The 25,158-nt window shown below is 40.5% G+C and overlaps 1 protein-coding gene across 3 annotated transcripts in view; it reads left to right on the forward strand.

The window, feature by feature from the left end:
- The window catches only part of SLIT3 (slit guidance ligand 3), a 471,665-nt gene that overhangs the window by 355,729 nt on the left and 90,778 nt on the right, over positions 1–25,158 (forward strand). For all 3 annotated transcript variants that reach the window (XM_066328946.1, XM_066328944.1, XM_066328945.1), the window contains exons 15-20: positions 2,667–2,817; positions 4,397–4,471; positions 12,183–12,326; positions 15,728–15,871; positions 20,816–20,979; positions 23,155–23,287. In XM_066328946.1, coding sequence (XP_066185043.1) covers positions 2,667–2,817; positions 4,397–4,471; positions 12,183–12,326; positions 15,728–15,871; positions 20,816–20,979; positions 23,155–23,287 — 811 coding nt within the window. The remainder of the gene's footprint in view (positions 1–2,666; positions 2,818–4,396; positions 4,472–12,182; positions 12,327–15,727; positions 15,872–20,815; positions 20,980–23,154; positions 23,288–25,158) is intronic.

Consider the following 25,158-nt stretch of genomic DNA (forward strand, 5'->3'; position numbering starts at 1 on the left):
GGAAATAAAAATGTTATCAGGGTAACTAACAAACCAAATAACCACAGCTGCCCTCAGTTACACACAGGCCTTGCTGTTGCCTTGGCTACTTGTTTTACAGCAGACTTTAATTATTCCTGATTTGGTGAATTGCTAGAGACTCCCAGGTCATGTTGTGTGCAGCATCTCTTCTCTGTGGCTTTCCACGGATGATTTTAGGGTGTGCAAGAAGTACTCCAAGCCTGTGGTGGTGAACTGTGTTTCCTGTGTCCTGTTGTGTTCTCTCAGAGCCTGGCAGTCAGGAGGAATGGATATATGTGCTTAAACAGTTCTGCAAGCAGATGGTTGGATTTCACATTGCTATCCCAGATGGGAATATCTTAATAGAGCAGCCACCTGTCCAAGTGATCTCAAGGCTCAGGTCAAACAGTAAATTTTATCTAGTCTTTGGCAGGTGATTCCTGCTGTCTCTCAGGCTAAGAGATGACTGAGTACTTGCTGAGCACTTGCAGGCTGTTGGTTACTCTTGGTGATTACCTGAGAAACTCCAGTTTCAACAAAAAAAGAAAATAAAGAGATAGAGAGAAGGAAGAAATAAGTGTGAAGGTGATGCTTTCTCCCTTGCTCTCCTGCTGAGCTGAGGCCTTTCCCTGGTTCAGTGGTGGTAGCTGTGGACAGATGCCCAGGCAGCATCAACTTCTTAGAGCTGCTGCAGTGTGGAAGGTTGTGTGCCTCACCATCAGGAGAGGGGGTGCCGAGTCAAAGTGTGCTAAAATTCCTTATTTGTTCACCCAGAAAACTTGAGAGAAAACCAAAACTTGTTGATTTTTCACCAGTGTTATACAGTGTTTTCTCTCCTCCATCAAGAATTCCACTCTCCCATCTCTTTTTTCCCATAGGAAGGTGAATCTTGTATCCATCAGTAGACAATTTCACTTAATAAATGTTTACCCTATTTAACTTCACGTTGTTTGTGATCATTTTTTTCAACAAAAGGTTTTCAACTAGGAAACTTAGAAGTGCTTCTTCAGGGGTTAATTTGGAGATTTCCAAGACACTTTGTGATCACTGATTGTGGGTGGGTTACTCAATGTGTACTGTAATTGTAGCAGTTTTAATAAACTCTGGTTGTGATAACTGTTTGTCTTTGGTGTTGTTTCTAAGGAATCATAAAGAAGCAAACATTCTGACTACCAAGCTTGGAATGTCTAGGACTGGAAATCAAATGTTAGCTTGTTTTAAAAGGATAAGAGTTTAAATTATGATGGTGTGGGGAAAATCTTTGACTGTATTTTTATAATGCTTTAAAATGCCCACTGCTCCTTATACTTTAAGTGCTGTGCTGTCAGTGAAGTTGCACTTTAGATGTATAATTTATAATAAGCACAAAAACCAGCAAAGTATTTAGCACCACTGAAGTAGTAAAGTACAAATCTGTATGTCAATGTTCTCATAATCCAACTTGGAATTACAAAACTAAACCAAAGTGTGTCTGTGGGATCAAAGTGTTAGATTGCCTGTAGAATTGCTTGTTTTCACTGCATCACCCTGTGGAGAGAATGCATAACATAAATTAAAATAATAGTGGATATAGAAAACATCTTTTTTCTTCCAGAAAATAGTGCATGGTCATAAAATGGGCAGTGGTGTATTTATTAATCTGGGAAGGGGAAGCAGGTGATGAATGTCATCAAATCTCTAGAAACAAATTTCAGTTCAGGTTTAAGTTTTTGTTGATGCTTTTGGGTTCTTAAAACATTTGTTCGGCTCCTCTCTCTGAGAAAGCCTTGTTATTGACTTTTAAAAACTCAGAAAACTTGAAAAATGCTTCTTGGTAATTACCATCCCTGGGCCTTGCACAAAGTTCCTGCAATGGGTCTGGTGCTTCCATTAGGAAATACAAAGTGAGTGGGCAGGAATTGCATGGTGGGGGTTTGGCAGCACTTTGCTTGCATTTATTAATCCTCCTGGTTCCTTGAAGCACTGAGATCGAGTTTCCAACCTGCTGCTATTAAATGAGAAAAACCAAACCTGAAAAGGACAGATTAGTTCACTGAGTCTAATTGGAAAAGCATTTCATTAGAATGGGTCAAAAACCCAGTCAAAGAGGTCTGGCAATCACGGTGTAATGGTACATCAGGGAGTGCTTCTCACTAAGTATGCTCTACCCGTTCCTTAATTAAAATGAAAATGATTTAAACTGCTATTACTTTCCTTTGCTGTTTGTTTAACATAGTTAATAAAGATGTCTAATTGTTGGAAAGTTGACAAGGTTGTCAAATAAAAGATTGCTCTAAAAAACAGCTCTAATAGCTGAGGTCTGAACGTTTGGTCCTTTTAAATGACATCTTTGAAAGTCTTTTGTCATTTGAATTCTTTCATGAGATGCCTTTTCCTTGTTGCTGGACTAAATTCCAAATGGGAAAAAAGTGACCTTGCTGGAAAATACCTTAACAGGTAGGCTTGTTAGACAAGGAATAAGTCTGTTAAAGGGGGAGTGAAAAACCAGGGAGAAGTCTTGGGAGTAATTTTAAAAATTGCTGAGCACAAGTCCTTGGCAAGTATTAAAACTGTGTGCAGGAGCTGGGGGATGACAGGAGGCAATGCTGAGGATGGATTCCATGATACCTCTGGTTGCTGCAGTTATCAACAACTGATTGCTGGAATATATTTTCCTTTTACTGCAGGGTCAGAGGATTACAGAAGTAAATTCACTGGGAAGTGTTTCATGGACCTTGTCTGTCCTGAGAAGTGTCGCTGCGAGGGGACAATCGTAGACTGCTCCAACCAAAAACTCACCCGGCTGCCCACTCACCTCCCTGAGTACACCACTGATCTGTAAGTGTGCCTCTCCCAGGGCTGTTCAGCTTTCTGATTTTTAAAGGCTGTAAAAGGGACTCAGGTAATTAAAGGCACCTCCTACTTTTATCCCTGTGTGAAAATGGGAAAGCTGATTTTATTTCAGAGTTGCACCACAGCTCTCATTTCTGTAGCATTTGTGCCAGCTGTGGGGATGAGAAAGGTGCCACAGCCCTGTGCCCCAGCCATGTGTCCTCCTCCAGTGCTGGCCAGGCCCAAGCTGTGTCCTGCCTTTCCAGTCTACCCTGGAGTCCTCTGCCTTTGCACCTGGTCATTTTTATTTAAGGAATGGTTTTAACCATTTAGTGGATCTGTGATCTGTCATCTCAGCACTGCCTGCTACTTGGGTGGAACAGGTCATATTAAACTAATGTAACTTCAAGAAACTGGAGTATGAGAAAACATTCTTATTGCTTAGCAACTGAAGATTCTGATTCTTTTCTTGCATTAGTAGCCTCTTCAAACAGAATTTTCTTTTTTGAGTTAGTGTTGTATTTATTGTATTTATTCTATTTAAAACCTCATAAAAATTATTGATCTGAAGTCAAGAAAAAATATGAGAAACTCACAAGAAATTATGAGAGACATCCAGAAACACAGTAAAGATGCTACATAGCAAAATAGAGCTATGTGCAATCAGAGAAAGAATTTTACATCCCAAGCCTGCCAAGATAGTGGCCTTCACATTCATTTTGAAGATCAGCAGATTTTGTAGGAAAGGACCAGAAATCAGAGTGGTTGTGGTTACATGGACCATGTCTCCAATTGTGTGTCTCATGTACAGAATGCAGGACAGAGGTTCAGTCACACAACTGAAGTTTGTGTGTAGTAGATGAGGTCAGTAATTCCTTGTCCCATGCCTTGGTAGGTGAAGGGGCTCTGACACTGTCCTATTACACTCTTTAAGGCATACTAAGCTTTGGATGCCTTAGGTTTGAGCTTTCATGTATTTCATGTTCTGTGGTGCCCAGGGTGCAGCTCTGAGCTCACAGTCAGTGTCACTCAGCTCTGCACACAGCAGGGACACAAAACAAATCCTTGTCCTGCTGCACACCAAGGACAACTTCCAGGGCCAAAAGCACAAACAGTGGACTGAAGAGGGCAGCAACAAGGATGAGACCTCACAGCCTGGAGCTGGAATTGGACAGTTAAACCCCAATATGCAAATGGACCAAAACTTATAAAAGTGTGAGATCTTGTGACCGTTTGGTTATTTTGTGACCATTCTAAATCCACCCTGGGTGTAGCCCTGGCCAGGCCCTGTCCTGCCCAAGGTGGATCCTGGAGGCCTTTCAATAAAGATCTACTTTATTCAACAGCTCTGTCCAGTTTTTGTTCCAGGTCACCCTTCCGAGGCATCACTTTTACTATATATAGTCCTCCACGTCTCTTTTCTTTCAAAGCTAAACTCTTTTACCTGTGGAGGTCTGAGGGAGATGTCCAGGAGTGCCTTGCTTAACAAAGGTCATGGTTCTCTGTGTGGTAGCCTTGAATGTCACAGGGATGTATCTACAGACATCTGTGAGGCATTGAATACGTCTTTCTTTGTTCCTCTCAGGCGTCTGAACGACAATGATATTTCTGTTTTGGAAGCTGTTGGACTCTTCAAGAAATTGCCCAACCTCAGGAAAATGTAAGTCTGAGTCACTTGTTAGGATACATGCAGCCTTGGATTGGAAGGAAGGAGGAAGGAATGAGTTTTTTATAATTTAGTACTGCAGTAGCAGAAATCACTTTTTTAATGTGAGTTTAACGAAACTGAAGGAGTTCCCTGTTGGACAGACGGGCACAGTTAAGCCACAGTGACAGATGAAGATCCCTAGGCTGACATTTCTGTGGGTTTTTAAAGGCTACATTTCTTAGTCTTTCACTCATAGAGACTGACAGGAATTCTGTCCCAGAGTTTATTCTGATATATGCTTAATGTTAGAGATGATTATGACATTTAGCATTTTGGGTTTGTCTCTCAAATGTATTGTGTGTCTCCAGCTGTGCTATGATTGTTTCAAATAGTCAAAGGAAAATAATATTACAAGATATGGACAATGGCAGCTTCTGATGATCATTATTGGTTTAGCCAGGAGAATAAATTAGCAAACATATAGATCAGTCATTCAAATATAGTTGTATAATTCTGCTGACAGTCCTGGCACAGTACATTGTATATTTTTAATAAGTGCAGTGTTTTGGAAAGAGAATAATATGTCAGATACCTGCTGATAGTCTTCAATATACATCCTTCTGAAGTTTTTTAAAGTTTGAAGCATATGGACCCATTGCTAATGTCTCATTTAACTGTTTGCTTTTAGTAAGGTTTTCTTGTCTGGGTCAAACTAATTTAGGGAACTCAACCAAACCAGGGAATTTCTTCTGCATTTGTTTCACGTGGTTTCTGCCATCTGGAGCTTGCTGGCCATTTGAATCCATGTGACATCTCAGGGGCTTTGAGGGCAATTGTAGTGGGGTTCTTTTTATTTCTACAAGAGTTTCAGATGCAGCAGTGCAGGCTTGGGCTGGGGTTATACCTGTGTAAGCACAGGCCATCAGATTTGAGGAACTAATCACAAACATTTGCCTCATGTTTTATGAATGATCAATAATTTGTAGCTACTGTGCACTCAGAAGATGTTGTTGACATTGTTAAGTGCTCTGTTCCCTGTGTAAGTAGATAGTAAACAGGAATGAAAAATGCATGCTATATAAGTGTGTACACAACCTGGAAAGCTTCTATCCTCATCAAACCTTCAGGATTTATGTTTTGAAAACTGGAATAATTTGTTTCTATTTAAAACTTACTGTAGGGAAGTACAGTGCTGTCCTTCCTGTCCCCATTGATCACTCAGAGGGAGGGATGCCTTGACAGGGGCTGTATTTTGGGCATAAATCCAGCATAAAACTGCTGTTGAGAGTATTTTAAGAGTTTGTTTCCTGTGAAACAAAAGATTCTTTTGTCTGTCCATGGTACCTGCTGAGATCAGAGGTGTGCAGGAGCAGGTCAAACTCATGGCAAAAAGAAGCTGCACCCTACAAAGTGCCTCTTGCTGGGTTTTAGTGGCAGCCTCCAAGCAGAGGCTCTTTAGGAAATCATTGTAGCTGAACTCCTTTCTTTTGTTCTACCTGATGCTATAAAGATGTTTCTCCATTTTAATTTAAGGGATTTTCTGAAAGTGTTTGGTTTTCATATGAGCAAACCAACATTTCAACCACAACTTTTGATCCTTAAAAAGCCAAATTTTCCTGTTTGTTCCATTTTGTGAAAAGAAGGGGCTATCAGGAAGAAAGAAGCAAACACCCCTTTCCTTCCAAGTTACTTTTTGGCCTTTACTAGGCAAAATCCTTCTGCTAATGGAAGGCCCCTCTGCACCATGCAGGAAGGGAAATGTGGGGAATGCCACAGATGGGATTGCTGCTGCTCTTGGTCCTAAAGCAGCAGCTCTGTGTGGCAGGAATGTCAGGCACAGGCTCTGCACTGGGCTCACTGCTGCTGTGAAATCAGAGAGGAAGAACATTGGTCAAATCCCCATTTGTTAGTGTGTATAAGGGACAAGAAGCCTAGCTGTTATTTGATTGACAGTATTGACTCTGTCTCATCATATATTCCTTGTCTGCTTAAGTGTTAAAGGCAAACAGCAGGTGGAGGAATCTGTCTGGAAACTGAATTGCTTCCTAGGGTTAAGAAAACGGCTCAGAGCTTTGCAGTGGCAGAGCATTCGCCTAAATCATGTAATATTTCTTTCTTGATTTTTTCTCTGAAATACTTTTTTTCTTCGAAATTAATCTGAATTATCTGTAATGTGGATATCTGATGTGTATTTGAGTGCTTGTCCTTTGGTTGTCTTTCACTTGAGTTTACGACTAGTGACAGATCCATGCAAAGAAACTTCATTTCATAGTTCCACTGTGATTGGTAAAGCTCCAGCAGAATTCCAGACAGAGACAAAATGATGGGGAAAAAAGGGAAGTGTCAGACCCCCTTTGCAATAGGTGGTAGCACCAACCCCACCTCTAATATGTAGTTAGTTGTTGTGGTGTAATTTGTCTGTAAATAGTTCTCCTAAGCTGAACTTTATTGTACGATTTGTCAGCCTAGGATTTAATATGTTATAGTGCAAAACAAAATTGAATTCTTGATATAGATATTTAAAGGTCAGGGATACATAATGCAATGTGATGCCACATTTTACTTAGTAATTAAATTGCTAAGATTACCCTGCTGGTTTTTAAAAGGTTAACATATCTGCCTGTGCCTTTAAAAAAAATAAAAATCAACTTCAATAATTAGCTGCAAAATCTGATACACATAATGCTATTTTCATAACCTACATTTTAATAATCTTTATGTTTAATGCTTTTTACAGTAGAATAAAAAAATTGGTGTAGATTCTTCTAGACAGGTCTAACCCAGTCCAGAAGTAATTTAGGAGATTCTCCCTGTTTTGCTTTCATTGTATTCTTACCATATTGCCTTACCTGATCTTGCAAGTGTAAAGGGAAAGCTGAAGTCTCTGAAGGCTGAAGTCCCATCCCTAAGACTTCAGGCTCCAAGGACTGTGTTGCTGGTATTTTGCAGTGGTTAGCAAAGAGCATTTTGGATCTGCCTGAAGTGCAGCAGAAACACAAGGATGCACTTCTGAGCTCTTTAAGAGTGGGAGCTGCTCCTTGACTTGGATTTTTGGGGGTATCCTATGCCCAGGATATAGGAAGGCTCCAGGACCTGCTGCCCTCCAGCCATGGGAGCTGAAAGCTCCTGCCTTTCACAGGGAATTATGTTTCCAGTGGGAGAGCTTCTCACTCAGCAGCACATCAAGGGCTCAGGCAGGGAGAGGGGATTCATCCCTGTTCACAGAGGTGAAGTTTTGACTTTTGTGGAAGGGAGCAGTTCTTTTCTTGCAGCCACTACCAAATCCAGCATGAAGCAAATGCTGGGAACCACACCACTCCCTGGCAACACCTCAAGTTGTTAATTAGAGAAAAAACCTTGGAATGCCTGGGGACTCCCATGGCCATGGGAGCCTGGGGGGGTCTCCTGGCCATGGCAGGTTCACTGTCCAAAACCCTCCTGTGTATCTGAGTCAGAGGGAGCAGAGATGCCCTTGCTTGCTGAAATGGGATAGTGACTCACAGGCAGAGGCTGCAGCCCCCAGATGCCATCTCTGGAGCTTGCCCACTCCTCTGTGCCTACAGGAAATCAGTGGCCATTTCTCCTTTCCTCTTGCCGCAGAAGAAAAATCAGCAATGAGCTCACATTGAAAATAGAAAGGTGAACTGCCATACTTCATGCACTGCTGGGGAGAAAGGGGACTGACCTCTTCTCTTGAGAACAAGAGTAATAAAAAAATATTTACCTCAAAACCTGAAAGGGTCATCTAACAGTTCATTCAGTTAAGTCTTGCCAAAGTTACAAAGTGAACATATAATATGGTCTTTATTATAAGAAACGTCAGGCTGTCTTGCCATTAGCTGGCATTGTCAGTCCACCTCCAGCATGTAATTGCCTTTGGAGGCTTAATTTGGCTGTAAGTATTTCTGCTAGATTGAACTGTATGGAGTGTCAGACCAGGATTTGAACATTTTACATGTGAAATAAAATTGAATGATGATAGAGTTTGTGGACTAGAAGTCAGTTTCAAAACCAAGATATCAAGTTTCTTGGGGAGGCAGAAGTAGTTTGTGCCCTTTGGAAACAGCTGTTACCTGTTGTTCCTTCCCCTAAGCGTGAATTCTGCCATGGTAAATGAGGTTGCAGTCATCTGTCACTTGTTATACAGAAACTTGTTATACAGACTTTATTTTCTGGAAATCATGTTGCAGAGTGTGTTGTGCTTCATGGCATTTGGGCTCCTTGTGTTTTTTACAGCGAGGCCATCAGTCTGCTCTGCTGGGTGAGTGTAGGAGTGTCACTGGGTGCAGTTCGCTGTAGTGTTGAAGACTTTCAGTGCCATCCTGAAAACAGTTCACACCATCAAACCCAGCCAGACTATTGGTCTGGAAAGGCTGGAAAACCCTCTCAGCATCCTCCAGAGGAATGCAGCAGCACTGGGCTTTGTCTCCTCATGTGTGCTTAAAGATTCTGAACACATCCTCAGCAGACAGAAATATTCTAGGGAAACCTCACTCAGAACAGGCTGTTTTTATGATGAAACTGCAGGGTTGGAGGTGAGACCAGGCAGATCCCTTGTGGCTGGGCTGGGCTCAGGGGTTTTCCAGATGGGAAGGTGTGTCAGTACCTAAGCACAGGGGAGCTGGAATGCTGACACTGACCCAGCAGGTACAGCAGGGGGAATGCTTGTGTTCAGTCCAGTTAATGCTTGTGTTGTGAATAGAATCCAGCTCGCTCTGTGTTGAAGTCATGAGATCAGCAGAAATAATTTTATTATAAACTTCAGCCATAAAGTAAATAAGATGCGACTGAACAGTGAGCTGTGTGAACAATGTCATCTTGATAGCTTCTCTTCATTTCCTATTCACAGCCCCCCATAAAGCAGACCCAGGATTTCTGAAAATTTATTTTGACCTCTTGCCCAACATAAAAGTCTGGCAATAGGATTAAATTTTATCAGCAGAGTAAGTCAGCAAGTCCTTCTGGAACAAGCCTTCAGGAGTTACCAGGCTGAGGCCAGGCTGGCTCCCGTTTGGGTCCTGCTAGAGGGCATAGGAATCTCGAAAGTCAGTTTCTTTTCCACTGTCTTCCAGTATTTCAAGAATTATTCCTGGAAGAAGGTCTGTGTTGCAAGAGGATAGAGTTTCTCCATAGTGGGAGTTTGCTATAAACTGTCAGTAAGTTTTTTCTGATAAAAAATTGCTTGTCAAGTGTGATGGTCACATATAAAAGAAGCTTTTAGAATGGGGAAGGATGGAGTTAGGGGTCTCTGAGTTGTAGACCAGGCAAAAGGTTACAATGCTTTCATTTTTTAAGCTTTATACAAGCTGATTATTTTTCCTGGTAACTGTAGACTGAAAAAGATGTAATTTCTGATGTTTATTATTCTAGCTGTTCAGACTTCAGAGGAAAGTTGGTTTTGGTTTTTTTTTTGGTGACTAAGTGTTGTCATCTGCCTTTTTTTTTGTTGCATTCTGATATGGGAAACACTAATTCAGGAAGACAAATAACAAAATCCAGGTTGGCAGAACATCTGCTTTGACAATATTCCAGGCAGGATTACAGGGCTGTAACATCTTTACCTATTTATTATTACAGAGCTTCTCTTTTCTCTGCCTTGCAACTTTGATTTCAGCATAATCTTGGATTTTCAAGTCTCTTGCCTGGGAAAGGTATTTATAATTGGCTTCTTCTGAGACTGCTGGCATATTTATGGGTAACTTCGTGTTGCTGAAAAGATCAGGCATTATTAACTCAAATGAGCAGAGTTGCCTATCTGCTCAAGTCCTTTGGCAGCAATTAAAATTCAGATGTTTGCACTGTATAAAGGTGCCAATTCCTTTGCAGATTGTGGCCAGCTTTTGTCTCCAGTATTTGCTGGTTTTTTTCCTTCAGTATCTAACCATTATTCAGACCATTAAAATTGCCCCCGTGTTTTAATACATGTACCTAAACATCTTTTATATGGTAAAAAGTAACTAATAAAACTTTGTAACTACAAGTTTGCAATTTCCAAGTCTTTGTCTGTTATAGTAACTCACCCTCCCTTCCCACCACAAACATTTACTTACTTATTTTCTGTGCAAATATGCATCGTGGCATGATCTTTACCAGGAGGGGAATTTTGGGGAGCATTTATTTATGCCAGCATTTAAAAGAGATGCAGAGCTATAAACATTTCCACTAGAGAAATAGCTGAGCCCCCAAATTAAATGCATATGTCAGAATATCCTCCCTTGACTCACTTTGACACTGAACATAAACTCTTCATGTGAGCGTTAGCACAAAGCACTAAACTTCTGGAAAGAGAAATCTGCCTGTAAGTATTTCTATATGTTTTTATGTTATTTTTGGCTGATTGCTGGCGTGCTCCTATTCTTTCTGATCACAAGAAAGCACAAGAGGTGATGGGCCACATGCTGTAGGGCCCACTCTCTGACAGTTGTTCAGCAGACATAAACCAGTGTACTCCAGTTTCCCACATGAAACATATTACCATGGCGCTTTTTTTTATTTCATTTTATTAAGTGATGACTTCTGAAAAGAGCAAGACCCACATTATTTCTATCTGAGGCCAAGCTGTCGTCTTTCCATGTCTTCTGTCAACTTTTATCCCAGTAAGATTGCCAGCTCTTCTGAGCAGAGTAGCCCAGGTGTTAATCTGATACCTTGTCATTTGTTTTATATCACCTGGAATTGGATTTTGAAACTATTACTCATGCTGTGTCTGTACTGGGATCATTTCTGGAATAATGTGCTATTCTGTATGAGTAATGGTGTTGGAATTTAGCATCTTCTTGGGAGCAAGAACATATCTTCTACTTTCTCCTTTTTGTTGTAGATAGTAAAACAAAGAACCATGTTTCCTGTCATAAACCTCAACAAATAGAATTATTCATCACAATCTATACAGGACATCATGGGAGACACTTGAAGGACTCAGGCTCAGTTTCAATGTGCTTAAGACCTTCTATAGAAATGTTTTAAATAATTGAATGCCATTTATTTTTATGCATCTCTGATGGCATTTTCATCACTCAGAAATTGTCTGTTCACTGGGGTTTTCACAAATATGAAATATTCAAAAGATTCACTTTGCATTTCAGGAGGACTTCATTTGACTTTGTAGATCAAAGTTTTCTAATATTGATCTATAAGCAAACATCTTGAGACTGTACAGGCAGAGTAAATATTTAGAAAATAATGCTGCGTATTGCAGTGGCTGTGAATGGACAATTACAAGATCTTTGTTTCTTTTTGAGTGGTGGGGTTTTATTTAAGAGCTCATACTAAAGTTGGTATCAGGTACATGGTGCAGTGAATAACAGTGGTCCATGTTTCAATTTCGATGGCAGTGGCATTAACTGACCCTTGCCAGATGAGCATCCAGACCCAAGCATTGCCCATAACTTCGTGGGCATGAATCAGATGCTGGAAACTTGCACTTATTGTTTCCTGAGACATGGATAAGAAAGAAGAATATGAGATGTTAAAAGCTGGTAACTGCATTAATTTTAATTATCTTGATACAGCTAAAATAACTGTGGTTTTGATGAGTGCCAGGGAGCTATTTGTAAGGACAGTAGGAACACCTTTGAATTTCTGGATGCTTTCCTTGCTGAATGAACATCTCTCCAGATAACCACTAAAAGGAACAAATTCTTACTATCTTCCTCCCTCCAGTGCCATGTTTGGACTAAAACACTGCTCATTTTCTCGCTGGTGACTGGTTGTGTCCTTGCAGAAACCTGAGCAACAACAAGATCAAGGAGATCCGGGAGGGTGCGTTTGACGGCGCGGCGGGAGTGCAGGAGCTGATCCTGACGGAGAACCAGCTGGAAGCTGTTCATGGACGGATGTTCAGGGGCCTCACGGGCCTGAAGACCCTGTGAGTGCAAAGCCCTGCCTTTCTTCCCGGAATAAATGATCAGCCCAATTTCATCAATGTGCCGTTTTATTAGAAAATATTGCCAAATAGGAATTTTGGAAAAAGCCACAGTGAATGGACAGCATGGAGCCCGGGGTGGATACTGGGTGAACCTCAGACCTCAGTCTGCCTTTGCAGGGATGACTTTTATACAGTTTTTTTAGCCAGAGGGGAGATTGCCTCATTCCGTTGTCCACTCCGTTGGTGTTTCACATTCATATTTCTTTTCTCTCCTTTTGCTGGTCTGATGAATGGTTTTCCAGGCAGGGCTGAAGTTTCTGATTATAGGTATGGGAACCTGGCATTGGCATGCCCACCCAGGCTGATGTAGATAAGATTCTGATCAGGTGTTGATCACTGGGTCGTTGACAATCCCATCTCCAGAGAGGTCCCATCTCCTGGTAGGGACACCCTCCTTTGTGTTGTAGATGGGTGGCTCCCCCTTTTCCTGGCAGCAGCTTGTAGTTTCACCATCACTTTGATTTTGTGGAAGTAGAAGTATTTGATACAGTATATTTCTATAAAACACGAATTAATTCTTCAATACTTACAACACTTCCTCCCTGAGCAGGGTGGGAGTGCTCAGCCTCAGCAAAAATATCTGCTAAAATATCTGTTCTTACACAGCCAGTGCTACTGCTGGGCTTGTAGAGTGCACGTGAGGGTTTGAAAAATTGTCTGAAAAGGAATTTTAATCATGCAGGAATAACAAACAATAAGGATTCCACTAGGTATTGGAGCAAACTGGAACAAGGCAGTAACAAGGGGCAGAAGGCCTGTGGCTGGGGTCAGACAGGGGTATTGTACATTCTGGGGTGGGGAGGAGTTAAGGCACGGTCTGAGGGAAGGGTCCAATTGGGGAGAACAATTAGGAATATTAAAATTCCTGCACTAAAAATCAACCTATGGTAACACAAAGAACTAGGAACCTTCTAGCAATGATTTGCATGCTTGAACAAAGGGAAAATGTGAGTAAAGCCTTTTGCTTACTGTATTTAGAAAGGGGTTTCCCAGGGGTTCTCTTTTTCCCTGGTGAATCCACTCTCTACAAAGGTTTCCATCTATTATCTGTGGTCATGAGCAGCTTTGAGATGTATGTGCTGTTCCTGTAAAATCTTCACAGGACTAACATGATGGGGAACCTGTCATTTGTCAAATTTGTGCACTTCCAGTCACTTAATGCTTTTATTATTTTGTTTTTCCTGTGGAAACAACATGCGTAGGAACATGTTTGCCATCTCTTTGTCCAGCCTCCCACCCAAAATGGAGCTGTGCTGTAGAAAGAAAGCACTTGACTAAGTGGGGCTGTCAAGAAATAGACTCTAGGAATCAAAATACAGTCCAAATCTGCAATTTATTCATTAGCAAAAAATACTACTTATGTTGCAAGGTATCATGACACAATTAGTTCAGTCCTTACTCAAGTGTAAAAAGAAATTCAAGTTTCATTTCAAGGACTTTGTTCTGTAATGACAAGTATGGAACTTTTGCTGTTCCATTAACATTTTTTTGTGGTTACAGCCATCTGTTCTTTAATTTAATGTATGCACTTTACTAAGGGATTTGAAAATACTGCCCATAGATATTAAATTAATTTTTATACTGTAAAGCAGCCTGTGGCAGTGCTCCTAAACAAAATTCAACATTTTTTAATAAAAAGATGCTTAACATTCAAGCTATCCTGCTGACCTGACCTACATTTCCCCCAGCTGATAAAGCAGTCTAAATATACACAGCATGATATGAGGATTTGTGAGTCTAAGTTTTCTTTCAGGAAGGGCACACAGTGCGTGGTGAACCATGATATGAAACCAAAGGGTTTGTCTTGAGGGACATATATTGCTATCCATTAATTGACTTTCTTTCAGCATTAAAACAGTAATCTTTTGCAAAGGGGCTGCATTTGTCAGGGTCATGGTCCAGCTTTTAAAAGACTGTATGTTCCTGCAATGTAATGAATCACTGTGCAGGATATATTGGCATTCAAATCCATCCATCCCATCTTGCAGTTCTGCTGCCTGATACATTCCATACAGGGCAGGAGAAATGTCTCCTGCTGCTGCTAAGCCACTAAGGGCCTTATTCTCAATTTACTACCTGTTCATTTTAGAGCTTGTGCTCTTGACCTGGCAAAGATGTCTCTGTGCCCTGTGGGTCTTTCCTGACACAGTTTCACCCCAGCTGCAATCCCAAAATGACAGAGACCATGGTGCCTCTGGTGGTAACTGCACAGACACCAAGGATGCAGCAGCAGCACAACATTCAGCCTCAAACATGGAATGTCTGTGACAACACTGTGAATGTTTTCCCAGCCACATCTAACCTCTCTCTGGTAGCATTTTCAGGTAGCATTTTGATCTAGCATCTGCCCAGCTGGCAGATACCAATCTGAGATTTAAATTCAAGCTCCTAAGGGAGTCTGAATTTCCATTGTTCACTGCATGAATTTGATACCCAGGAGTTAACCCTCCTCAGCTTGGAGGATCAATTCACTGCAACAGCAGCACGAGCTGCATGTGTTTTGTGGATCTTTGGTAGTGTGCTTTAATTACTGAATAATTTTTCACCTAAGTAGGAATATCACAACAGTGCAGTGATGTTTACAGACCCAGATATTGATTGGCATGCAGTGTAACAAATACACATGAGCCTTTTCTGCAATGGAGTGAAACAAGATACTCCAGTCTTTCAGATTAATTGGTCTTTACTGTCGAGTTCATTGTTACCATAACAACTCAGAGAGATGTATCTTCCAAAACACAGCACTGATTCATCTGGTACAAGCACCAAGCAAAGACCACTTTATAGCATGATTACTGGGTTTTGTCTTCACAATTAATGATGATAATGATATTCTGGAGCCTGTGCCAGGTCTAGAAATCTTTCCTAAGAAATTCCTTGATTTTTGATGAGGATACTGTTTCCTTCCATACTTTTGCAGTGTGGATTACAAAAAGCATCCAGGACATGAGCAGAAGTAATGCAGCCTGTATTTGTTATTGTCACACACTTCTGGCAGTCTTTCTCAATTGATCTCTGAAATACATCTCAGCTTACTGTCAGATATTTATTAAATTGAGCCTTTAGTTTTTATTTCAAGTTTGTCACTAGCAATAATTTTAACTGCATATTGCTTTCAGATGTGCAGGTCCCATCAGCCTCTAATGCTGAGTGGAAGAGATAAATTTTAAACTCACAGACAATGTTTACATGAATCTAACCCTCCTGTGGCTGTGTTCTGCTTCAGCAATCAATAAACACAGAATGCTTTCCAAAGCATCTCTTGATGCCCTTGGTAAAGCACCTCCTATCCTGAAATGATACTCTCAGTAGTTCCTAATTCCCTGTTTTGATCCTTGCAGGATGCTGAGGAGCAACTCCATCAGCTGTATAAACAACGACACCTTTGCTGGCCTGAGCTCAGTGAGGCTCCTCTCTCTCTATGACAATCACATCAGCACCATCACCCCTGGAGCCTTCAGCACACTGGTCTCTTTGTCTACAATGTAAGTTATTTTTTCTTGGGATGAACATGTCATGGTGCTATTCTTCTGTGCTTTCCTTTTAAAAAAGACGTTTCAGTTTATATGGAAAACCTCCTCTAGGGAAAGAAAACTCCATGCTACTGAAATCACATGTTTGGAGGGTACAAGGTGTGATATAAAAAAAAAAAATGAATAGTTTCATCTGGAGTGGCTAAAAACACTCAGAGGTTGCCAGGCTCAGGCAGGGTGACTCTGTTTTGCTGTGTCATAGCCCAGTGCATCATGCAGTGGAAGGTCATGTAAAACAGTTTCTGCAGATTCAAAAGGCATAACTTATCACACACTCAGCTCCCTGAAGCTGCTTTAGTAGAGTTTGATTTTGTAAGAACAGTTTTCTTGTGTTTCAGTTAAATTAGTTAAACATCAGAAGGCTACTAGCTAATTCACAGATTTACAGAGCATCTGAAGAAGACAAAATAGTCAAATCTTACTGAATGTGAATTTGAAAATCCCAACCTGAGCTTCATTTTCATTTTCTTACACTTCTCAGTCATTCTTTGAAATATTTCCCATGCTTCTTAAATACTTTAAAATGCTTTTTTAGTGTGTCCATTTTAATAAAGTACAGACTGATAAATATGGAAAGAAAGTCTGCCTTTTGTTTCCAGCTGTGAGAGGGGACCCTGGTGTTGCTGTTAATGGAAATTGTCTGTCCTGAAAATACAGTCCAATTGTCCAGTCAAAATAAACTCTCCATCCTATTGCATTTCAGCATTAGAAAACATTCTCCATCATGTTTGGGCAAATAAAGAAGTATTGAATCTCAGCTGTTTTGTTGCTCACACTTTCTCTTTGCTGTGGCAACTTTTTACCACCAGCAAATCAGTTATCATTTTGGCATTAGCTCTGTGCAGCATAAGAAATGCAGAATTTTCTTTTCTTTTGCATTATGTAGTCCCGAGAGTCATCTTGAAATTGATGGACAAAGAGAGAAACACAAGTAGATTCTTTTTATTGACTGTTTTCAAGTCTCTGGTCAAAGCAAGTGGCACTTGCTGAAAGCTTGTTGTCACTGTGCTGCCCTCCATGGCATGGCTCCCTTTGTACAGAGCCTCTCTGAATCCTTTATCTTTATCTTTTTTTTTTTTTTTTTTTTTTTTTTTTTTTTTTTTTTTTTTTTTTTTTTTTTTTAGAAAATAGCCCATTTTTTTTTTCATCTGTGGGAAAAGATTGCTGCACTTTCTAGGGAGAGCAATTAAAGCTGGTGCTAATTAAAGTGCATTGCTTTGGCCCTGATTTGCAATCCTGTTGGTTCCTAACTGTGTCTTGGTAGAAAAGCTTGTTCTTTGACACAGTTTCATTCTGTGTCTGATCTTCAGGCAGAAAAGATGTGGTTATGACTTCTCTAGACCCTGGGTTGAGGCCATGGTGATTTTTGACATATAAATGCAGAATTCAGCTTTGTTCATTTCCTGGCAGCTCCATTGTAGGTGGATGTGTTGGATGACACCACCACTGAAGTTAGAGGGTGTGACTGCTTTCCCTGTTCAGCCCACATTTGGGGAGCTAATTTGGTATTGTAATGCCTTACTTTTACATCTATCAATGGGAGACAAAAATCCATGCAAAGTACCATTTCCATTTTTATATTGGCATATTTACAGCACTTAAGAACATTGCTTCTTTTGTCCTTACCCTTTGTGAGTCAGTCTCGTTGATATTCTCAAAACATGGACAGCTCTGAAAGTAATACCCTATTGAATGATTTTCACTAGAGAAAAAACATCTATTTTTTAGAAAAAAATAGTAATTCTTACTGTGTTGTTGGTCAAACTAGGCACTGTAGCATATTAATTTGAAGTCCACTTGCAGTTCTTCACACAGAGAATCAGTCATGTCTTTTAGTCCTTACACAGTCAAGGGGAGATATTTGCAAGCAGAACTGCTTTTCCATGGATTATTATTAAAATAACTGCATGAAGGTAATGTCAGAATGACATTTAATTATTCTTGTATAAACTTCACCTGAATTCCAGAATATATTTTCAATCTAGCTTCAAAAACATCCAGATGTGTTCCAGCATGTTTTTCTAACAGGTCACTAGAATCCATTTAAATAGTTAATATTCTGTGACTTCTTTGCAATTTTGAAGAGGCACTTGTAGTAGGATATGCATATTTCATTCCTCAAGACTTCTATTTCCCCTTGATTTTTAAAATATGTGTATGTCCTTGAGTAAACACTTCTGAATTTAATGTTAGTACAAAATCTCTGCTAAAAGTTTGATTGCTGTATTTCTGTCTGAGTGGGTAAATCACTATTGTATGTATAGAAACTCTGATTATTAATGATGAGTTTTCACATCAGTTTTTCTGCCCAACATTACTGTTTCTGATTTGAGAACTCCACTTGAATAGTCAGTTTCCTCAGTAAATCTTTGGCACATAATTAGCCTTTCCAGACTTGCAATTTCATTTCAAATCAAGTATGAAATCTCTTTATCCATGTGATATTTTAAGGAGAGACTTCATCTTACATTTCTATCTTAAGTTGCATCACAGTCTTGCCATGGAAAGAGCATGTATGTAGTGAACTTCATACTGCATTAAAGCTAAAAATCCTAAAAATCCCTGCTCTGCAGTTGGAAAAGGATAAAATCTAGCTGTTGCTAAAGTGGTAGAAGGATGTGTGGAATTGCTGACAAGATCAATTTGTCCTTTTTTTGCCTGGAGTGATTTGAATTTCTAAATGGGATATTTGTTTATTTTTTAATTTATCTGTAACAACCTATTTCTTTCTTACTTCCTAAGAAAAAGCATAATCCAACTTCTAAATGAAAGATTCCAAAAATTTTACATCTTATGTTAACCTGTATTTGCCAAGAAGAGAAGGAGGCTTTGTGGATAGTTACTGCTGCTCAGCTAGTGAGCAGTAGCACATTAAGCCAAAACAATCTCTCCTCTCTAGACAGGGATCATTTTTTTTTTTTTTTTTTTTTTAAATATATGGAGCATTCTGTAGATTGTGAAAGTTTTTGATACATCTTGGCAGGATGCTCTCTAGATGTGCAAAATGTCCTTTACTCTCAGAGCTGCTGGTTTTCCAAAAACCTGATTAGACACACCTGCTGTTTGTTTCCAATTGTAGATGATTTAATTCTGAGGATTTGTGTCATGGAAGTAGTTTATGCACATGATCTCACTCTCTTCCATCAGTGGAACAAATGGCCTTTGAAGCACTGCCTCGCTCAGCATCGGCGGTTTAGACATTTGGTTTAGGCACTCTGCTCATGCCAAAGTGTATCAGTGTGGAAAATATACAAAGCATCCTGCATGTGGTCCCATTATGGATTAAAGAAAATGGAAGACAATTCAGAAGGAAAGCAGCTAGAATGAGAGTATTGCTTTCAGCACTTTCACTCTGAAAGCTCTTCTGTAACCCGGTGGTTTTCTCACCTTTCTGCAGCATTTGAACCTTAGTGTGAAGCAGGTGGGGTATTTTTATAACATTATGCTGAGTTTTCTGCTCCCCCGACTTCTCCTTTCTCCACAATGTCCATAAGCCTGTGTTAGATCCACATGGGATTAACCCCAGAGCTCCAGGGCAGAGCAGTGATTGAAGTAGGCTGTGCTGCAGTGCTGAGAGCAGCTGTAAATCATATTGTGGCTATGTGATGTTGGCCTAGAACCTACAGAATTTAGGAGTTGCTTTGGGTTTGCTTTCTAGCTGCCCCACCTCAATTGTGCCACATGTTTTTGTCTTCAGTACTATTGTTTTCTGAAGGAATTGTTTGGCTGAAGTCCTATTTTGACTGCATGATTAGGTTTTGAAAGCATCTTGCAAGTGAAGACTTACAAGCTACTTCAGCTACTACACCTGAACTTCAAGTGCCTGTTTCTTGCCTTCAAATTTCTTGTCTTAAAAGACATGCTATGATCTAAAGAAATGTCATTATCATCTTTCTTTGTATGCTACCAAAATATTAACTCTTGGACACATTCATAAACAATAAAATTCCATCAATATTAGTTTAGATACATCATTTCCCATACACAGGCCCTGACAGCTCGTTGTTCTTCTGTGACACAACCTCAGACTGAGGCTGTTGGTTCTCCCTGACTGTGCACACAGCAAAGTCAACTCTCCCTTTTTACCAGGGATCTCAGCCTCTTTCCTTCATCTGAAGTTTAGTTAGGAAAGAGCTGCTAAGTCAGGCTCTGTTAAAGCTCCATCCCTCTCCTGGAGGTGGCAGATGATTGCTTTGGGGGCTGCACACCACAGCACCATGTCTAGGCTGCAGCTCTGGATGGAAGATACTGCAGGAGCCGGAGCAAGGTTAGAAGCAGACTCCACAAAGTTCACAAGGCAGCAGAGCAGACTCTTTTCACTGCAGATATCCAGACCTGAGGAAACTTCACAAGTGGCTCAAGATGACAGTGCTGCTTTCTATACATACATATGTACATATACAGGGCCAGCCTTGTTGTTTCAATAGGAACCCCCAATTCACCTTGCCAGGGGCTCCCTCCTGGCTCTGGTTTGGGTGGGACAGAGGCAAAGGCAGGGCATGAGAGGCTGAGGCAGGTACATGATCATGTTAAAGACCATGCACACATGGGTGCAGTTTGTGAGGTCAGTTTAGACTTGGGTGTGAGCTATAGCTTGGGTTAAATTCCACGATAAATCCAGCCCTGGTAGTGATGTAAGTATGTTTAAATAATATTTTTAAGCACTTTGGTTTATAAACATATGTCTATATATGCATAACTCTATATATATTAACTATAATCCCAGCCCTAATATAAAGCCTGTGTAGAACTTCCCAGATCTGCAGGATGGAGGAGAGATCTCACAGGAACAGAACACAGGAAAGAGCCTGGACTTGGGGCCCCTCATCTTTCTGCAGTTATTTCAGTATTTCTGTATGTTCATGTGTAATGGAATCATGTTTTGTTCCCTTTCAGTAACTTGCTGGCTAACTCCTTTAACTGTAACTGCCATTTGGCCTGGCTGGGGAAATGGCTGAGGAAGAAGAGAATTGTCAGTGGAAATCCACGCTGCTTGAAACCCTTTTTCTTAAAGGATATTCCGATCCAAGATGTAGATGTCCAGGACTTCACCTGTGATGGTAAGAAAATCCAGTTTGATTTGGCACTTGTGGTGGTGTAGTCACCTCTGTGAGAAGGTCCCTCCCTACCAAGCAGAGCTGCCTAGTAAACAGTTTGGTTTGGTGATGGAAAAGGCACCCACCTAGAGCTGATCATTGTTCTATATCAGTGATATATTTTTATTCTTGATTTCCAGTTTCTGAATTTATGCTATCTACACCTAAATATAAGAATTAATTTATTATAGACAAATGCTCTGCTTTGTCTAATGCTGGTGTAATCCTGGGCCTTCCTTACTCTTAGTTAACACTGAAACTGGTGGGAGTCGTGCTTGCTTGGAAAGAAAGTCTCTTAGATTTGGGTACTGTTCAGGGTCACCAGCAAAAGGTGAATACAGGGAAATAAAAAAACATCTAGATGTTATTTGAAATGCTTCGTGCTTTGTCGGGTCTGTGTGGGTTTAAAAGAAAATACCTGACATTTATTTAATTCTCCAGGTAGTTTTTGTCTTCTGATCAAGCAGACTTTAGAGAAACTAGTAAGGAGAAAATGGCTTAATGAATGCCCTGCTAACTTGACTTGCAGCTTATTCAGACCAGATAGGATGGAGGTGCAGTTAGTCATACCTCTAAAGAGACAATAAGAGTGAAGCAGTTCTCTACTTAGAGTAAAAAATTAATTCCTGTTCTAGTCAAGCAATCTGGCAACAGGCCCAGGTTCTTGAGCTCAGAGCTCAAGAGACCCAAGTTTAGTCATAAAAGAATAATTCATTTTTAATTTGAGAGAAAAAAAATCCCCAAACCAACCAAAATCCTGGTCCACAGATTGACATTCTACACTTGGGAGAAAAGAAGAATCCTGGTGCACAAAATGTCATTCCACAGTTGGGAGCTTTCTCTGTCAGGCAGTAACTTGGAGTCGAGGCAAATGGAAAGTAGGTGGTGGCAGGGTGTGAAACACAGAACACAGGGGAAAATTAAATATGCTGAAAAAACATGCTCTTTCTGCAGGTTTATGAAGGACTTTGAATTTTGTTTCCAGTCATTAAACTCAGTGGGCAAGAAAAGAAAAAAAAAAAATCTTCTCTATTCTTCTGTAGTCTGATGGTGCCTCCCCAGCCCTCTGAATGCAAATGCTCCCTACCCAGAGAGTCAGGGGTAATTCTGTTATCTTGTACCACGACTTCCAGTCTTTTTCTTTCATCTCAATGCTCATGGGTGCCTCCAGCAGAGAGAAGAAAGAAGCAGATCTGTCTCAATTAGTCCTTGCATCAGTTAAAAGAGAAGAGCAGGCAGCACACAATGACAGCAGGCTGCGAGCTCTGGGTGTCCGTGCTGGGCAGCCCGGGCTGCCTGTGCTCACTCACAGCTGTGTGCTTCCCCTCCCTGGCATCCCGGGAATGTGCCACTAAGTGTTTCCTTTCACATACATCGTGATCCTGCGGCAGCCATGTGCCTTATGTTTTGCAAAGCCTGTTGCTTTTGGGGAAAATCCATGCTTTAATGTTCTTAGCTTCAAAGCGTTGGTTTCTACTGCAGAAACCCTATTGTTCTTCAATTACAAGATTTAATCTGCTGTTTATGGACCTTTGAAACCATTTTTGGAGAAAGTTGATATTTTTATGTGTGCACAGATGGATTGCCAGCAGTTGGAAGTGTGCTGCTTCAGTTTGTTGTTCGCCTGGTTATCGTCGTTAAAAACATTGAGCCTTTACAATTCAGATCATAAACAAAGTGCCAGGCTGACTTTGAAAAGTAAAAAATAAACATCTAAAAGCTGAATTTTAAAAAGTCTTCCAAAAGGAGAGTAGATAGTGAATAGCATCTGTCTAGATGAATTTAAGAGCAATGTCCGGGTCGAGTTCTCCATTTCAGCTGGCATATTACAGGTGGGGGGAAGATTTGGGATTCAAATATTGGATTGCACTATAATTTGCAGAATTACAAAGTAGATTCTCATTAGGGAAAAAATTTAATAGAAATATTAAAATATTTCTATTCAGTTTATGAAGTGTTCTGCCTGAAGAACTTGCATGAAGGCAGGGTGATCCAAAGCACTGGATTTAGTTTAAAATGCTGTGGTGGTTACCCTGGATTCAGGGTGCCCCTCCCTGGTCCTTGTCACCAGTTCCTTCAGAGTGGGTACCTTGGGCTGGAATGCTGATTTCCTGGCACTCTGCCTCTCTCCCTGTGCAGGTAATGATGAGAGCAGCTGCCTGCTCTCCCCTCCTTGTCCTTCCCAGTGTACCTGTGTGGACTCCGTGGTGCGCTGCAGCAACAAAGGGCTGCGCATGCTGCCCAAGGGAATTCCCAAGGACGTGACTGAGCTGTAAGTTACCTTTTACCTGTCCTCTCTCTCCAGAAGTTCATCAAACTGCATCAAAGTGAGGCTTTGTGGGTCCGTGGGGGGTTTGCCTTTGACTTTAGTCATCTGTGCTTTGGTGCTTCCCGTATGTTCTGACCATTATTCTTATTCTTATTTGTCCCTTGACTGAATAAATGACTTGGTAATGGGAACCGAGTTTATCCGTCCTTGTACCCATTAATTCTGGGTGTAGGAACAAATGCATTTATTAGGATCAAATAATCCTGCAGTGCTTCTGTGAGAGCCCAAGCTCACAACAGGCAGTTCGAAGGGATGATGAAAATATGTTCCTGAGTTACGCAGATGTGAGCTAATTATCCTCTGAGGAGATTAAAAAAGGAAAAAAAGGAAGCTGCTGGTGGAAACAAGGAATTCCTTTCTCCAAACCTCATGAAATGGCTAAAATAACAGACAATTAGATTATATTGCAAAGTAAATTCATCCTAGTTGAGAACCATCTTTGTAGTTGTCTTTTCATCTGTGCCTCAGTAGGACTTTATAGTAGATTTTCTTTCCATTGAAAGAAAATATCCTGCTTGGAACTGCTTGGCTTAAGCAGTTGGTAGTAGAAATACTGAGCTTTTCCCCTTTAGGCCCTTATTCAAATCTATCCCAGGTGAGTCATTACTGAAACTTGTTACAATCTCATCAACATTTCTATGTGAAAATAATTGGTTGAGTTCGTTAGTATGTTTGATGAATTTTATAATGAACTAAAATTTGATTCTGCTATTTTCTAGTACCTACTGTTATTTTTACTCCCTTCACAGGGGGAGAATAGCGTTCACACTGTTTTTACCAGTGCTGTAGACAAATACAAGGCTTTGCTGGTGAATGAGGGTACTGGAATTGCCTGGGGTAATTCAACATGGAAGCTTTGCATTAATAAATACATTCTTGGAACACTGTCAACCAGGGCGTGGTTAAGTGAATTGAATTAAAAACCAATTCCTGCCCTGGATTCCTTTATATATTGCCATCAGTGTTAAGAAGTCTGCAAGGTCATCTCTGCTCTGCTTTTGTTCAGGTTTCATTGCATTCAAGTGTAACTTGCCAGCAGTAAGATATCACAGATGTTACTTCGATTTCCACTGCCACACTGAGGAATTTTTGTGTTTAAATTTTGCATATTGAGTTTTACTGATACCGTCTGATACCCTGACGACATAGCTTTCACAAAAAGAGTAAAATTAATCTCACATTCTTAAAAACTGCTACATTTCTTAACCATTTCTTGGCAAATGAGGCAATAGCCTGGAAGTGAGCAGTTTGAGTTCATAGGAGTTTACGTGACTGTCTTCTTCAGTAGGAGCCTCTTGGCTGTGCAAAGCTCTAGTTCAGCTTTCTGCTTTCCATCCAGAAATGTGTCAGCAGAACACAGACAGCCATGGACTGCCTGGCTCTGAATATTTCATATTCTGCAAATATAACCTTTGAATCTGTCCCAGCTGTCTCAAAATTCAATCCTGATCTCATTCCCTTCTCAACCAACATAAACGGAGCTCCTTATTTGTATCTACACCAAAAGATGGGTTGCAGGTACTGAAGCATGAAATTTCATGTGTTTGTGGAAACTGGACAAGAATAAAATAAGTAAATAAAAATAATCAATCTTACTTGCCTTTCTTCTGCTTCCAGACTGGGACAGAGATATTGCCCATAACCTGCTATTTCAGGCAGGTTACAAGTTGCCAGTGTGAAGTTACACATTTTTATTTTTCTGTGTTTCAGAATTGCCATTGTTGCTGTGATAAGCAGCATCTCATGTGAAACCCAGCCTCTTGCCTCATCTTGAGGACAGCTGGAGCTTGGCAGAGGGAACCCAAAAGCTTCCT

Source organism: Sylvia atricapilla, chromosome 14, assembly GCF_009819655.1.
Source record: "Sylvia atricapilla isolate bSylAtr1 chromosome 14, bSylAtr1.pri, whole genome shotgun sequence".
NCBI lineage: Eukaryota > Metazoa > Chordata > Aves > Passeriformes > Sylviidae > Sylvia > Sylvia atricapilla.